Source organism: Hemicordylus capensis, chromosome 5 (genome assembly GCF_027244095.1).
Source record: "Hemicordylus capensis ecotype Gifberg chromosome 5, rHemCap1.1.pri, whole genome shotgun sequence".
In the NCBI taxonomy this organism is placed as follows: Eukaryota; Metazoa; Chordata; class Lepidosauria; order Squamata; family Cordylidae; genus Hemicordylus; species Hemicordylus capensis.
In genome coordinates this window covers 43,991,347-44,006,777 of record NC_069661.1, presented here as the reverse complement: position 1 = coordinate 44,006,777, position 15,431 = coordinate 43,991,347, and the positions used below count along the sequence as shown (strand labels likewise).

The 15,431-nt window shown below is 41.0% G+C and overlaps 1 protein-coding gene across 1 annotated transcript in view; it reads right to left on the bottom strand.

Annotated features, from left to right (window-relative positions):
• Nucleotides 1-12,669, bottom strand: part of MYOZ2 (myozenin 2) — a 47,748-nt gene extending 35,079 nt beyond the window's left edge. Inside the window, exons 1-2 of the mRNA XM_053251557.1 lie at nucleotides 12,498-12,669; nucleotides 11,799-11,900 (exon numbers count right to left, since the gene is read on the bottom strand). Of these exons, the coding sequence (XP_053107532.1) occupies nucleotides 11,799-11,874 (76 nt within the window). The 5' untranslated portion in view covers nucleotides 11,875-11,900; nucleotides 12,498-12,669. The remainder of the gene's footprint in view (nucleotides 1-11,798; nucleotides 11,901-12,497) is intronic.
• Between the last annotated feature and the right edge of the window lie 2,762 nt (nucleotides 12,670-15,431).

Below are 15,431 nucleotides of genomic sequence, written 5' to 3'. Positions count from 1 at the left end.
GGAAAAAATGTTGATCCAAATCTTTCAACGTTTTGAGCGCCATTTTGGAGGCTGTTTTTTCCTTTCTGATTGGTTTTCTGGCACGGGCTTCCAATTGCAATATCCTTACTTGGTTGGCTTGTTATCATGCAAATCAAGTGTTGTCATGGGCAACTGTGCCCCCATTGGCTTGGGGGAGGGGAGACAAAAAGGATGGAATTTCAAAATGTATTCATAGGGATTGGGAGGCAGAGAGAGCCCCCTATGCCTCTCTTGAGGAGAGGCTTTTTGGGGGAGAGGCTAAAAATGTGTTTAAAAATCTCCCACTTTCCCATTTCTTTTGTGGGTTGGTTGGTAGGTATCACCCATCATGCCCTACCCAACCTATTTTTGGTGTCCCTAGGAGCTTCCTATGGGGAGCAATGGGATGTTTTGAGTTTCCCCATTGTTCCCTATGGCCAAAACACTAAAAATGTTTCAAGTTTCATCGTTTCATCGAAACGCCCGGCTCAACCGCTGTCTAGGTGAAACATTTTGGCCATTTTGCATTTGGTTTCAAGCTTGAAACAGAATGCAAAATCAATTTTGTGCACATCCCTAATCTGCTCATATATCTGTGGTGAGTATAATGTCTGCATTCACTCCCAGGTTCCAAAGGTTGAAGCAGTTGGGGAAAGGAACAGGAAGCCTCCCTAAAGTCTTAGGGAGGAGCCACTCCCTTATTGCAGCCCACTGATATCTCCAGTTTTTCTGACTCTTTGGAACTGCAAAAACAGGGAAGCTGTCAAGTACCTGGCAGGCACCATCCATGGTTTGGTGGGTTCTGTATTTGGCTTGGTAGTTAATTACAGGGTTGTCTTAAATTCTGCATGCAAGCCAGTAGCAATCACTGATTATCATCAACATAGTTGTTTCCACAACAGATGTCTGATTGTGGGATTCCACAGTGCACCAGGCAACATGACAAGCTTTGGTATTGCCCTGACCCAAGATGATACCCAAGTGGGCAGCCCTGCAGGTGTTACAATCCTCACTTCTGTAACAATCCTCACTTGCTTCTGCAAGGGCAAGTCTTGCCTCACTATCCTTCTGGAGTTCTTAGAGAGTGTCAACAGACATGTGGATTAAAGGTGATCAGGTCAACTTGGTATACGTGGACTTCCAAAAAGCTTTTGACAAAGTTCTCCATCAAAGACTCTTGGGATAAGGGGACAGATTCACGTGTGGATTGGTAACTGATTAAAGGACAGGAAACAGAGGGTAGGAATAAATGGACAGTTTTCACAATGGAAAGAAGAAGTGGGGTCCCCCAAGGATCTGTACTGGGACCAGAGCTCATAAATGATCTAGAAGTTGGAGTAACCAGCAAAGTGGCCAAATTTGCAGATGACACTAAACTATTTAGGGTGGTGAAAACCACAGCAGATTGTGAGGACCTCTAAAAGGATATCTCCAAACTGGCAAATGCAGTTCAATCTAAGCAAGTGTAAAGTGATGCATATTGGGGCAAAAAAAGCCCCAATGTCATATATAAACTGATGGGGTCTGAGCTGTTGGTGACTAACCAGGAAAGAGATCTTGGGGTCATGGTGGACAGCTCATTGAAAGTATCGACTCAGTGTGTGGCAGCTGTGAAAAAGGACAATTCCACGCTAGCGATCATTAGGAAGGGGACTGAAAATAAAAATGCTAATATTATAATGCCCCTATACAAATCTATGGTGTGGCCACATTTGGAGTACTGCATACAGTTCTGGTCACCATATCTTAAGAAGGATATTGTAGAACTGGAAAGGCACAGAAGAGGGCAACCAAGATGATCAGGGGTCTGGAGCACCTTCCTTATGAGGCAAGGCTACAGCATCTGAGGTTTTTTTAGTTTGGAAAAGAAGCAACTATGAGGAGACATGATACAGGTGTATAAAATTATGCATGGAGTAGGGAGAGTGGATAGAGAGAATTTTTTCTTCCTCTCTCACAACACTAGAACCAGGGGTCATCTCATGAAACTGAAGGTTGTGAAATTTAAGACTGACAAGAGGAAGTACTTTTTCACACAGCGCTTAATTAATCTATGGAATTCTCTGCCATGTGATGTGATGATGGGCACTAGCTTTAAAAGGGGCTTAGACAAATTCATGGAAGACAGCTCTATCAATGGCTACTAGTCTGGTGACTATATGCCACCTCCAGCCTCAGAGGTAAGATGCCTCTAAATATCAGTTGCAGAGGAGCAACAGCAGGAGAGAGGGCATGCCCTCAGTTCTTGCCTGTGGGCTTCTCAGAGGCATCTGGTAGGCCACTGTGTGCAACAGAATGCTGGACTGGATAGGCCTGGTGTCTGATCCATCAGGGCTGTTCTTATGTTTACTCATGTCAACATGAGTTGAAGAATAGTGCAAAGTGGTTGCATAGTGGGTCATTGGCAGATATACTGAAAATAGGAATGGGAAAGATATATAATTTGACAATACACTTTAATAATTAAACAGAATCAGTGTAGTATAGTGCTTAGGATGTCAGACTAGGGCAGAGAGACCTGGGTTCAAACCCCTCCATAGCAGTGATTCCTAATTGGTGACTTAGGGCCAGTAACCAACTCTCAGTTTAGTCTACCTGACAGGGTTATAGGTAGGATTAATGAGGAAGCAGAACCATGTATACAGTCCTGAGCTCCTTGCAGGAAGGCTGGGATAAAGTAAATTTATTCAACTATCAAGAAAACAGAATTGTCATTTCCCAAGACTAAAACACCATTTGCACTCTATTGGGAAAAGACTCAGCTATGCAAACCTACAGGATCAGAGTTTCTGCTATTTATTTTATAAGAGGAAATATAATCTTTCAAAAGTTAACACTCCTCATTTTGAAATTTCTGTATTTTGTCTGATGGAGTTCATATTATTCCAAGATATTTTACCCTGGCGAGACAGTTGGTATTTTCCACAGTAACATGGGAGAAACTCAAAACGAGTCTTCCAAAAGTACGTTTTGCTTTTAGTTTGACACTCCTCTTTTGAATGTAAATAGCAATGGGGAAAAAAAACTCCAAAAACTTGTTTTGAAGCAAAGAGGTTTACAATACAAAAAGCACAGGAACTCCTACATAACAAGAATAAAGGTTAATAAGCCATGTTGATGCACTCATGAATTTTGAAACTCTGTCATTTTTGCGAACAATCCATTGATTAAGGACTCAGAAGCCCTGAATTATCAGGAGTAAATCACAGAGTAGAAAAGCTTTCTTTTCATGGATTTCTAGCATAGAAAGGCGCTGTAGGTCAAAGTACATTGTATCCAGTATGCATGATGCATGTGAACTGTTCCTGCATCCCATACATGCCATGCGATAAGTTTTGAGCTTGGGCTACATGGATCACCTTTCAGGGCTGGGGAAGCAGAAACCAGATTCAGTCTGGATGACCCCTCCCTTCCTGCTCCTGACTGCCTAAGTGTTGACCAGTGCTATCAGAGCTGCCAGTTCTGATCTCAGCTGTACAAATAAGACCAAAAAGGTCAATAGCTCACAGTATTTTTTACTAGCCCATCTGCCCACACATACCAGTGTAAGTCATTTGTGGCATATCAACAGCTCACAACAAAAACAAAAAGACTAGCAGTCAACCAAAGAAATTTCCCTGCTTGTTCACCTGGAGAGTCAGAGTACGTGACTAGCTACTATATTTACATGAACCCAAAACTATGTTTTTTCCAAGTTCTTTGATGCCTGAAATCAGGAAGTTGTCTTAAATTCAGAGTCTTCTTCCTTTTAGGTAAATAAAGGTAATAACTAGTATTTCACCTCTGGTTTTTAAGGGGGTCATCTTCTATTTGATCATCTTCTATTTTGTCATCTTCTATTTTAAGGGGGTCATCTTCTATCTTCTACATACAGAGTCATCTTCTATTTGGTTAATTACAATATTTAAAAACCAGGCCGGTCAGTTCAAATCCCCAGTCAACCATAAAGCTCATTCACTGAACATCTTTTAGTCTAATCCATCTCATATGGTTCTTGTGAGGATAAAAGGGAGGAATCATCAATCAGGGCAACATACAGGGTCCATGTATGCTGCCCTGGACTCTTTGGAATAATCTAGTTCCTGAAGCATAGGACACAATGCCTATATAAATTATGGATAATTTCCTCTTTCTGCATCATGATCTATTTATACCCTTGCAAATAAAAAATACGTTCAGGTTTTTAATTAGTCTTGTCTCTCAAGTCTGGGTTTACTGTAGAGAGTGTCTTTGGTCTGAACCAAATAGTAGCGTTTTGTTCAGAAAGAACTCTCAGATGTATGTTGCTTCCTAGAGAATGTTAAATATTTGGATCTGATTAATCCCACAACCACATGCTATCTCTCAGCCTAACCTGCCTCATAGGGTTCTTGTAAGGCTAAAATGGAAGAAGACGAGGACCATGTATGTTGCCATGAATTATCTGGAGGAATCTAGTTCCTAAAGCATAGTACATAATGCCCATTTATACTTATAGATCATTTCTTCTTTCTGTATCATGATCTACTTAAACCCTTCCAAATCAAAAATAGGTTTTAAAATGGTCTCTTCTCTCAAGTCTGGGTTTACTGCTTAAAGCTTCTTTTGTCTTAACAAAATATTAGTGTTTTGTTCAGAAAGACCTCTCATAACGGATATTGCTTGTTAGAGAATGTTAAATATTTGGACCTGATTAATCCCTCAACCACATGCTGTCCTCAGCCTTTCTGCTTCAAAATGTTCATTGGCCATCTCATGTTTCAAGTGAACATCCAAGCCACTTTGTGTGTCTAGGCAGCTTCCCAGAAATGTTAAGTGTGAGATTAATTTGAGCCCTCTGTCAATTAAAACGTAATTCTACTGTCTGCTCTGCTTTAATTAAACTGGGCATAGAGCTTGCCTGATGTTAGCTAAGTTCAAAAGGGTGACTGGGGGTGGGGCGGAGATGGAGATAGCAGGAGGACAATCTGATAAGACAACCCATCCAAGAAGAGACAAGCAAAGATTCCTGCTAATTTCCATAAGTCGTGAATCATGTTTCCAAAGCAGAAGTTAAACATAGTGGCTGACATGATGAGGAAAAATTCTCAAAGCAGTCCCTTTGAAATTAAAAATACAAGTTAAGCAATGCCAAATTTATCTTTTAATTTCAGTGGGATTACTCTGGGCAATTTTCCTCATCATGTCAGTGATTATTAATGGCTAGCTATCAATTTCTCAAGGTCGGGAGACCCTCATGAATAACATAGGATGAGGAGAATGAGCACAGACCAGGAAGGTCCCTTGCACAAATGGGCATATCTTCTCCACATGTAAGCTGCCTTTGGATCCATCACTGTATGAATTATGTGTATCAAAAGGCTATAGAGTTAAGAACCAAAAGAATTTTGGCTTCTTCTTTCTTGCTTCAGTTCTTCCAGGTTTCAGAGCTATTTGGAACATGTGTCCTTTGTTACAGCTCTTATGACGCTTTTGCCCAGAAACAGAAATGGGATATTGTCAGCCTAATCCTGTTTATTCAGAAGTCTCACTGAGTTCAGTGATACTTTCTAGGAAGTATATTTAGAATTACAGCCTTAAATGCATCTCTGTAAAAGGAAGTGGGCTGAGATTTACAATTCTTGGGGGACCAAACATACATGCTCTTTAGTAGAAATTACTTGTGTTTAAATGCTGTAAAATTGATTGTGTGTGGGGGGGGGGACGCAAAATGATCAACAGCACATTTATTGGTCATAATACTTACGTATTTATTTCAATGAAAATTTTAATGATGATTAAATAACAGCATCCATCCCAGTTAGACTCATGCTAACCGAGCAAAGAGGCACCTTTTAAAAGTGGTGATTCTCTTTATTTAGCATGGGGAGAGCAACTGACCCTCTCCTCCTCTCATTGCAAGGATGCTATGCTGGGGATGGCCCTTTCCATCCCCAGCACAGCATCCTTGAGGTGAGAGGAGGAGAGCTGGTCTTGTTGTAGCAAACATGACTTGTCCCCTTAGCTAAGCAGGGTCCATCCTGGTTGAATATGAATGGGAGACTTGATGTGTGAGCACTGTAAGATATTCCCCTTGGGATGGAGCCACTCTGGGAAAAGCAGAAGGTTCCAAGTTCCTTCCCTGGCATCTTCAAAATAGGGCTGAGAGAGATTCCTGCCTGCAACCTTAGAGAAGCCACTGCCAGTCTGTGTAGACAATACTGAGTTAGATGGACCTATGGTCTGGCTCAGTATATGGCAGCTTCCTATTCCTGTCCTTCCAGTGGCTGTTGCTGGTATCTGCCTTATGTTTCTTTTTAGATTGTGAGCCCTTTGGGGACAGGGAGCTATTTATTTATTCATACATCCATCTATCCATTTATTTCTATGTAAACCACTTTGGGAACATTTGTTGAAAAGCAGTATATAAATATTTGACAACATATTCATATTCGTATTCTTAATATCATCAAATAAAACAGTGCTCAGGTGTGTCTGAATGACACTCTGTGGATCTTGAATAAACTAATATTGTCCATCTGAGGGAAGGGCAGAAGTCAGTTCTTATGAGCCATTCGCTCTTCTTTGATGACAAGCAATGATGCCAACAATGAAACCATGTAGATGAAATGGAGTCTGATTTCAGAGGCTTACTTCTAGACTAGTGCTGCAGTACCATAATGCTGTTGTGCTAGCCCAAGGACATGGCACACAAATACATTGTACAAAGAAAGGAATGTCTGTTCCAGACTAATCGTTGTGCTCGCAGAAGATGTTGACAAGATGTGCAACAGGTTGCATGTACAATGCATTGCACAACCGGTTGTGAAACTTTGTAGAGCAACCTTGTATATTTCCGGAAGAAGGACTTCCACTAGTGCAGAGCACCACAACTTCACACAGTTCTACAAACTTCTTAAGTGTTAACTTCTCTCATTGCACTTGCACAACACTAGCCTGGCTGTCAGCCAGAAGATTTCATTCTATCCTTTTAAAAACAGCTATCTGCCTAGGGTGGCTACCCAGAAAATGCTGAGGAAGGCAATTTACATGACTCTTGTCTATCAGCATTCCATAGCCTCTGTCTGTCGTGGCTGACCAGGGCTCTTGTATATCAGCAAGAGGAAAAGGGCACAATCCACCAGGAAATTCTCCCATGCAAGCTTCATTGAATTATGCCCTTCTGTACAGGATTGTGCCCATAATTCTTTCATCCCCTGTTCATACCTGAACTAGAAGTTACCTGGATCCGTAATTTCTAACAAAGACTATGGAATAATCTGCCATATAAACCTCTGTCTCCAATGCATTCAGTGTGAGGTATAATCCAGATTGTCTGCTCATTAGTTGCTGTTTTTATACAAGATGCATGAAAAAAGTGGTGTGGTCAGCATTTCTTTCAGTGTTGCTGCACTGAGGGAGATCCTCTTGTGTGAATACAAGTGGCCCTCATTATCCATGGGGGTTCCTACAACTGTGGATAACAAAACCATGAATAACAAGATATTGAGTATGGGAATAAGGGGGTTCTGTTCCTTGATACTAAAAATGGGCCAGAAAGCATAAATAAAATGAAGAAAGCACTGTACCTTGCTCTCCAGGCCTCCGGCTCTCCAGAAAGCCCCCCACCTCCACCCTCAAATCCTCTAAATGTTTTCAAAAACTCTTGGGGAAATTTTTGATTTTTTAAAAAAGAACTTCATAATGGTGGCCAGAAATGACATCACAAGTCATTTCCAGCCACCCAGGAACCACAGATAGGCCAATTTTGCCTATTTTAAAATTGTGGATAATGAGGTTGGGTCTATATTGCCCAACTGCAGATATGTGAAACCGTGAGTGCCGGGACCGCGGATAACGAGGGCCACCTGTATATTACTTTGGATAATAGCTGAAACAGAGGAAGGCATCCAGTAAGGTGGCCAGTAAGGAGAACATATTTACAGTCATCTGTCCAAGTTGCATGGATTGAAAGGAAATTTGGAAAGAAAGAAAAAAAAAAACCTGCAGGATGTTGGATCCATCTTCGTTAAACAAAACAAAACAATAACGGAAAGAAATTCACTACAAAATCCAAGTATTCACATTTTTAAAAAAATACTTCACTTTAAATGGCCACCGCTTGGAAGTTCTTCTTCCCTGAATACTGACAAATATAAAGGAACCTTGTTTTCAGAGCTGCTTCACAAAAGGCACCCAAACCACCCTAAATTTGGCATAAGCAAAATGAGTCCTGAAGTGAAAACTGCATCCTGAAGTGAACCACATGAATCCTGAAGTGAAAACTGCTGATATGCCAATACAGCTGACTGCAGAAGTGAAGCAGGGTTGCCACCCACTCATAATTGTTATGGTTTGTTTATGTTTGATAGCACAGATGTATTCACTACTATTAGACTGAATTGCACAATGCTCTAGATCCAATGCTATCTTGCCATCCACTTCCTATTCCTTTAATCATAGTTTTAAGAGATAGGAGAACTTACTTTTGTGCCGGGAAATATGAGCATACATTTGTATAAAGGGAAACAAAATGGGGACTGGAATGAAGGTTGTATTTTTGTTTGATTGTTTAGTATGTTTTTCCCCCTGGAGCATTGGTACTGTACCTTTTTAAAAGAAGAAGTTTGCACCTGACAGCTCCAGTTTCTATGTGCAAGAGAATGAATGGGTAGCCAGAGAATGTTCCTGTAAGAAGGAAGCCAGCCAATAGGTACTTGAGAATAGCTTTGGCAGCTTTCTAGGCTTATTATAATATGTTGAGTCTTTAATGAAATACACGGATTTAGACACAAGTATGCTGAAATGCCTTGGCCAAGGTAAACTTGAAGTGGATGGAATTCTTTAACAAAAAATGAAGAGAATACATAATGTTTTGCATTTGAAAACATTAATATACTCTTTCCATCATTAAATAATAAGCCATGATTTCCCCCATTATTGTGCAGTAAAGCATTATTTCCCACCCCCATTAATTAAAAAAAGCTGCTGGTCAGGTTAAAGGAATAGATTTCGGGGTCATTAATGGAGGCTGAATTATGTACCTGAACAAAATTCAGTCTGTTTTGCCTTCCATTTCAAAAGCATATGCCAGAAAGTATGGCAGCCCAACTCAGAATTTAATAATTAAAGTAATTAACACAACGTAACTAGAGATACTTGATTATACTGAGGCCACAATAAGTCTCTTGATGCTCTAATTGTTTTGACCCACTAACATGCTGAATGCCTGAGTGGCCATAATTTGTCAGATTAAAAGAACTAATATGAAGGAAGTACTCTATTTGCAAATAGCAATGCAAGAAGGATGTCAGTGGAGTGAACTACTTATCCATCAGCCTTCAATTTGCAAACATGAAGGAATATTTGTATTGAGGTTTACAATGTATGAATTCATGGCATCTGCCAGACTGGACATTCACAGCAAGCATTTCATACATTCTCATGACCATTTTCCATTGCAGTGCCTATTCTCAACCCACATGTGACATAATCCAGGATTTGAGCATGTGGTGGGGTACTCAGGTAACTGCTTTACTTTACACATTCAATCTGGGCTGAAAACCAAGTCAGCATAGGTTGAAAATATATCCAAAATGGGGGTCGTGTGAAGCTACTCTACCTTTGAATGACTTCAGGACAGGGAATTAGCTATAGACCACCACTTGCAATCTTTGGGAAACGTTTGCACAAATCCAGCTCCCTGCTCCTAGTCAGCTTGTACTGGGAGAGAGGGAAGAGCAATATGAAAACAGGTCAGGTCTTGAGAGAGAGAAAGGCTGGACCTCTTGAAGTGGCAGACCTCTCAATGCTCCATGGTATTGTTGTGAGCAAATCATTGCTGGTATGTCTTGTCAAGCAGGTTTTGAATTATGAGCTTTAAAACACAGCATCCTTTGCTATTCATTTCTTCACATTTAGAGATGACAAACTTGCACGTGTTTATCAACTTTATTGTTAACGATGATTGTTTTATTCTCCAGAAAAATCAAGGCATATAGTGAACTTGGGAGATGCTGTCATTTTTGAAACAGAGAGTGCATTGTCAAGCATACAGCTATGTTCCACTGAGAAGCGTATCTACACTCTAGACTCATTGCCAAACTAGATGTGATGTGTGAAATTTGCAGCTGGCTGCCAACCCTCCAGGATGGACCTGAAGTTTCCAGCAATCAGCATGAATCTGAAAATTATTAAAAGCAATCCTGGAGGTTTTAATTGCTTGATATGTGGAAAACACTGGAAACGATATTGGGGAAAGTCCAGCAATAGCTCTAGTCAGAGTTGGCAACCCTAATCTAATATCTTTTTCTTTCATTGAAATTAGCCATGGTGGGGGTGGGGGACATTGATTTGGACTGTAGTATTTGGGGATGTGTTGTTGTTTTTTAAACCCTTTCTTCCTGTGCTGTTTCGCTGACTTAAAATCATTAGCCAAAGCTGATACTAACCATGGAGTGGGGGTGCAGGGAGACAGTACAATATGAATACCTCACACATTTCCACCCCTGCCACAGCAGGTCATGCTTCCTATGGTGGCACAGCTCCAAGGAACCCTACCCATGATTAGGTATTCCCTTTGCAGACAAATGCTAAACATGAAGGCGCTCAGGGGCATGCCAGTGGACACATGGGTGCTGGTGGCGGCAGCAGTGGTGTTCTCCCCTCCATGTATTCAGTGAAGGCTCCTGTCACTAGGAAAATCTGAGGGCTGTGGTTCTATGAGCAGGGCTAGAGGTCTCTAGCAGATAATTCTCAGCACCTCTCCAAATTACAGTTCCGAAGATTCCTAAACCACAACAGCTAAGCTGCGGTTAAAACCAATACCTGTCGTGTAGATCTGCCCTGCTCTCCATAAGAGAGAAGTCAGCTCTACGGTCATCATTCTTGTGTTTGTGGGAGTAAAGGGAACAAATTGTGGGACTGTGTTCCCATTACAAGTTGTGCAAAGAAGAATGGACAGTAAGGACTGGACAGTGGATCTCTCTGGAAGGAGAGGAAAAAGCTCTTGCTACCTACCTAGCCACTACTGGTGGGATGGTCTCCATGTGCTTAAGCATGAGTGTGTGGACTGCAGAATGTCTGGGTGTTTCAGATGTTAGTGCCATGTTTCAAAATTAAGGGAGGGAAGTGGGGAGGCCTGACATGTTGTTTGGGGGGCCTATACATCCCCTCAGTAGTTTCTTCAAGAGAAAACTACATAGTTCTTTCCAAAGGAGGCCACTGGTTTCATAATCTTTACAGTAAGCCATATTTTCAGCTGCTTCTTGTGGAAATGTTGAAAAGCCAAACAAAGCCTTTCAGAATTCCGCCCTAAGGATGTCAAAAAGAAATCTATTGCAAAACATTTCTTGAAAGAGATTAGTTGGGAACTGTGCCTTGAATGGTTGGATAAAACTACAGTCAGCTTTGAGTGGGTGGAGGTGGAGATTGAAACACAATTTCCATTACAAATATCCTTGATTGTTTGGATTTTTGAGGACAGTTTTTAAATGGAAGATATTTGCATCTTCTCTATAGGAACAATCCTGTGATATGGAGTCCAGACATATTAGCCCCTCCCCAAATAATATTCTGAAAGTCAGTCCCAGGCAGAATGTACATCAGCTGTTAGATTACTTCATTCCTCCACAGCAGTTGTTCATCTGAAAATAGCTTTCAAATGAAAAGAGGCAACTACAAAAGGATTAGTTACCATAGGCAGCATGATAGCCCCATGAGATTATTTATGGCAGCACACCCAGAGGCAAAGCTGTAAGAGAGTTAATGCTGTAAGATTAAAAAGAAAGGTTAGAGACTGACACTGGACATACAGTCGTAACAGGGATTTAATTCCATACCATTTCTCTGGATTTCCTTCATGATGGCGGATGCTTGCTGCTTCCTCTCTTTGACCATGGCAGAATGTGATAGCATCGTGGCTGTCTGATGGGGTTTCCTCACTAGAGAGGGAGAGGAAAATCACATTTTTGCATTTTAACAAGAATTATTGACTCAGGTGTTGCATTTTATTCTTATTTGCTTGTGAATGCTGTGATTTTAATTTTGGATTCCAGCAGTTGGTTCCTTGCAAACATGACAAGAAGCATGTTCTCCTAAGAGTGCATATGCAGCCCTAATGGACCAGTGGCTTGTCGATTACATAAAACAAAATTGATTGCAAGGCAGGCTGGGCCTTCTCACTTCCTTATGCAACTGCTCATCTTTGCTAGGTAAGGCTCTTTGTGCTACCAGAGTGAAATTTTTTAAAAAATAAATAAAGAAAAAATCTCCATCTATGATTGACTCCGATGTCACTTTTCTTAAACCTTCATTTGCCATCTTAAAACACAAACTCACTTTCACACTCATTTAAGAGAATTCTAACAATTCAGTGAAGTAGCCAACCGTTGAACTAGCATCTGTTAAGCAGCAACCTAGAAAAAACAAATGGTGAGGCAAATTACTGTAGTAAGTTATCCAGTTATTGTTGTAAGCTTAGAAGCTGTGACCTGGTAAGACAGTTAGTGTCAGATTATTGCAGGAAACAATGCACTTACCTTATTGTTCTGGAGAAAAGTGATCTGGATGCTTTGGGTGAATTTTATGGAGTTTGTTATGGATGGGGATGACCTGCCTGGTCCTGGGTGGTTTCTATGCTTGTTCTTGGGTCCGCATGATGCCTAGTACCAAGACAAACTGGGGACTGACCCTCTCCAAAAAGATTGGCATCTAGCTGACATAAAGTAGCTATTTATAGAAGCAACCACTCCAGCCACTCATATCTTCCTGGCGAAAGAAGAGAACAGAAAAGATTCAGCCGCACGCACCACAAAAGAGTGTGTATCTCTTCCATAGCTTATGGAAATAGTTGTTAGAATGCTTCTTCGTACTTGTATAGCTCATCCCATCATCACCTTTGAGAATGCTAATCTCTGTGTAATAATGATGCGAAAGATATTTTAAAATAAGGTCAATTAAATATATGGGTAGCAACAACTATATTTGATGGGATTGGAATGGACTAATCCTTTGCTGAAAGATAAAACCATGCCTCTATACTAGCTAATGGCTAAAGTTAGTGGCAGAGTGTCTGCACAAAGACTGCACTTAAAATGCTGCAGAGTTGTCTCTGTGCTGAAAAATTAATTTTGCAGGTCTTTGCTTCTTAGTAAAAGGAACAGGGCAAGAGCCCACATCATTTGTTCTTTTGCAGATTCCAAGCATGACTTTGAATGCATACTACTGAAATGCCAGCCCTCAGTTTCCAGTTTATACAGTGCTCAGATTAAAAGGGCACATAATGTACTTCCAAACAACTCATTTTACGACCTCAGTGATAAAAAAAGCTTGTGTGTGTTTTCTTTTTGTAGCCGTTTATATTTGATAGCGCATTGCACATCGGACTTGGTGAGTTGCTGTAGACAAAAACGTGGAAGAGCAACTTAGCAATAGCCAGCAGCTGGTAACCAGCTATCATCCAGCTATAGCTTTAGAGATTAGCAAATCAGCTCAAGAAGTGAGTTCTTCCATCATGAAAGACTGAGTGGGTCTTGAATGATATACTGATGTCCAAAAGTCTATGCTGCTGATAATCACACAACAGCTTCCTTCTCTGGGTAGTGTGGCTCCACATTTTTCCAGAGCAGCTGACCAGGGCTGATTAGGTATCCTCTCATGTTGAACAATGAGCAAATGCTTTAGACAGCACAATATTGGCCCCTTTTCTCTTGGTCCCTCATGAAATTAGCTCAGCGCCTTTACATTCAACTGGATCAGAATACAATCCCAAGCGACTGCAGTGTTTTCCATTGCAAGGTGCCCAGGAGCCAGTGGCAACGCCCCTCAACCCTAAGTATGGCTCCCCGACTAATTGTTTAATAGGCCCGTGTGACACTTCGGCACCCCTGGCTGAAGCTGAATACTCCACGCTGCCCTCCTGGCACTGTATGGAGGCAACTGTGCCCACCACACAGTGCAGCATTTTACCCAGTGCCGGTAGGGCTCCTTTGAGGGAAACAGAGCCCTCTCCAGCCCCAGTGCTATCTGGGAAGGCATCTGGAAAGTCTACACAGGCTGCCAGGAAGTGTGGTCCTCCCCAGTCCTATAATTCTAGGGGGAAAGCATTGGCAAGGAGTGCCCTTGTTTTATTTATTTATTACATTTCTATACCACCTAACCCAGAGGCTTGAGGTGGTTCATATGAACAAAAACAATAAAACAAGATAAATGAGCCATTTAAAACAATTAAGATTGTAAACCAGTTAAAACCTATTTAAGAGTCACTATGAAGAGTCACCTGCCAGTGCTCCACAGGCACTGCCGGGGCTCAATACAGGGCTCCATTTCTCTTAAAGGGTTCCCTGGCACTGGGAAAGTGCCAAGAAATGAGTAATGGCTCCCACACTGAAGGTTTTTGTTTGTTTGTATTTTGGCCAAAATGGTCCCCACCTGAAAAATAGTGACGATCACTGCCTTAGCTACTGGGGTGGGTCACTGAAAGTTTTCTTACACTAGTCCTTCTCCGTCTGCTCCAGCTTCCTGTTTTCTTCTGGATATAATTGCACTTTGCTGCTTTGACCTACAAAGCTCTGCACTTCTGTGTAATTTAGAGGTTGCTGCTTCCTGCCTTATGCTTCATGGCGATCTTGATGCTTAATGAAGAACTCACCTTAACTGTACCATCCACAGGTTGAATTTGACTGGCAGATGCACTAAAAGAGGTATTTTTATTGGCTGCCTCACAACTGTGAGCTTACTTCAGTTTTTCAGCGTCTAATCCTGAGCCTTTGGAGGGTGTGGTTCTAATTTCTAACAGCAGAGATTAAGCAGGTATGGGGTTATTATAATTTTCTTCAAGTATGCATTGTGCTGTAATTGGCATTTCATTTTGATGGTTTTATTGTGACCTCATTTACATTTTTAATTAAGACACCCTCAAGGGAGAGTGTCTTATATATAATTATTATAATATAATATAATATAATATAAACATAAAACAAATACGAAAACATTAAAACAGAGCAGAGAGATAAACATGCCAGCATAAAACAACAAAATCTTAAAATGCATTAAAATAAAAACATTCTCACCTTTTAAAATATATATCTAAAGATGGTGCAAAGCACACTATTGGAGGTCCAGCTCCAGATGACATCATCAACCTTTTGCACCAGTACAATGACCACTAGGGGCATTGAGAGTAGAGATAGATAGTTAGGGTCTCCTTCTCTATCTCTCTGAGCACCATGCTTCTATAGGTCTCTCTCTGATCACCATGTAGCCAGCAGTTAGATATAGGGCTTTCCTATCATCATGAACTTCTGAATAGTCGATTAATTTAACCTTACAAGAATCTCCATGCTTATCATTTACAAGCTGTTGCCCCCGAGACCTTGTTAACTTCTGCTGTAATGGGAGTGAGTGAGCTCCTGAAATACTCTGCTATATAAGTAATTACCCCCAACACATACTTTTTTGAGGGAATTCCATAG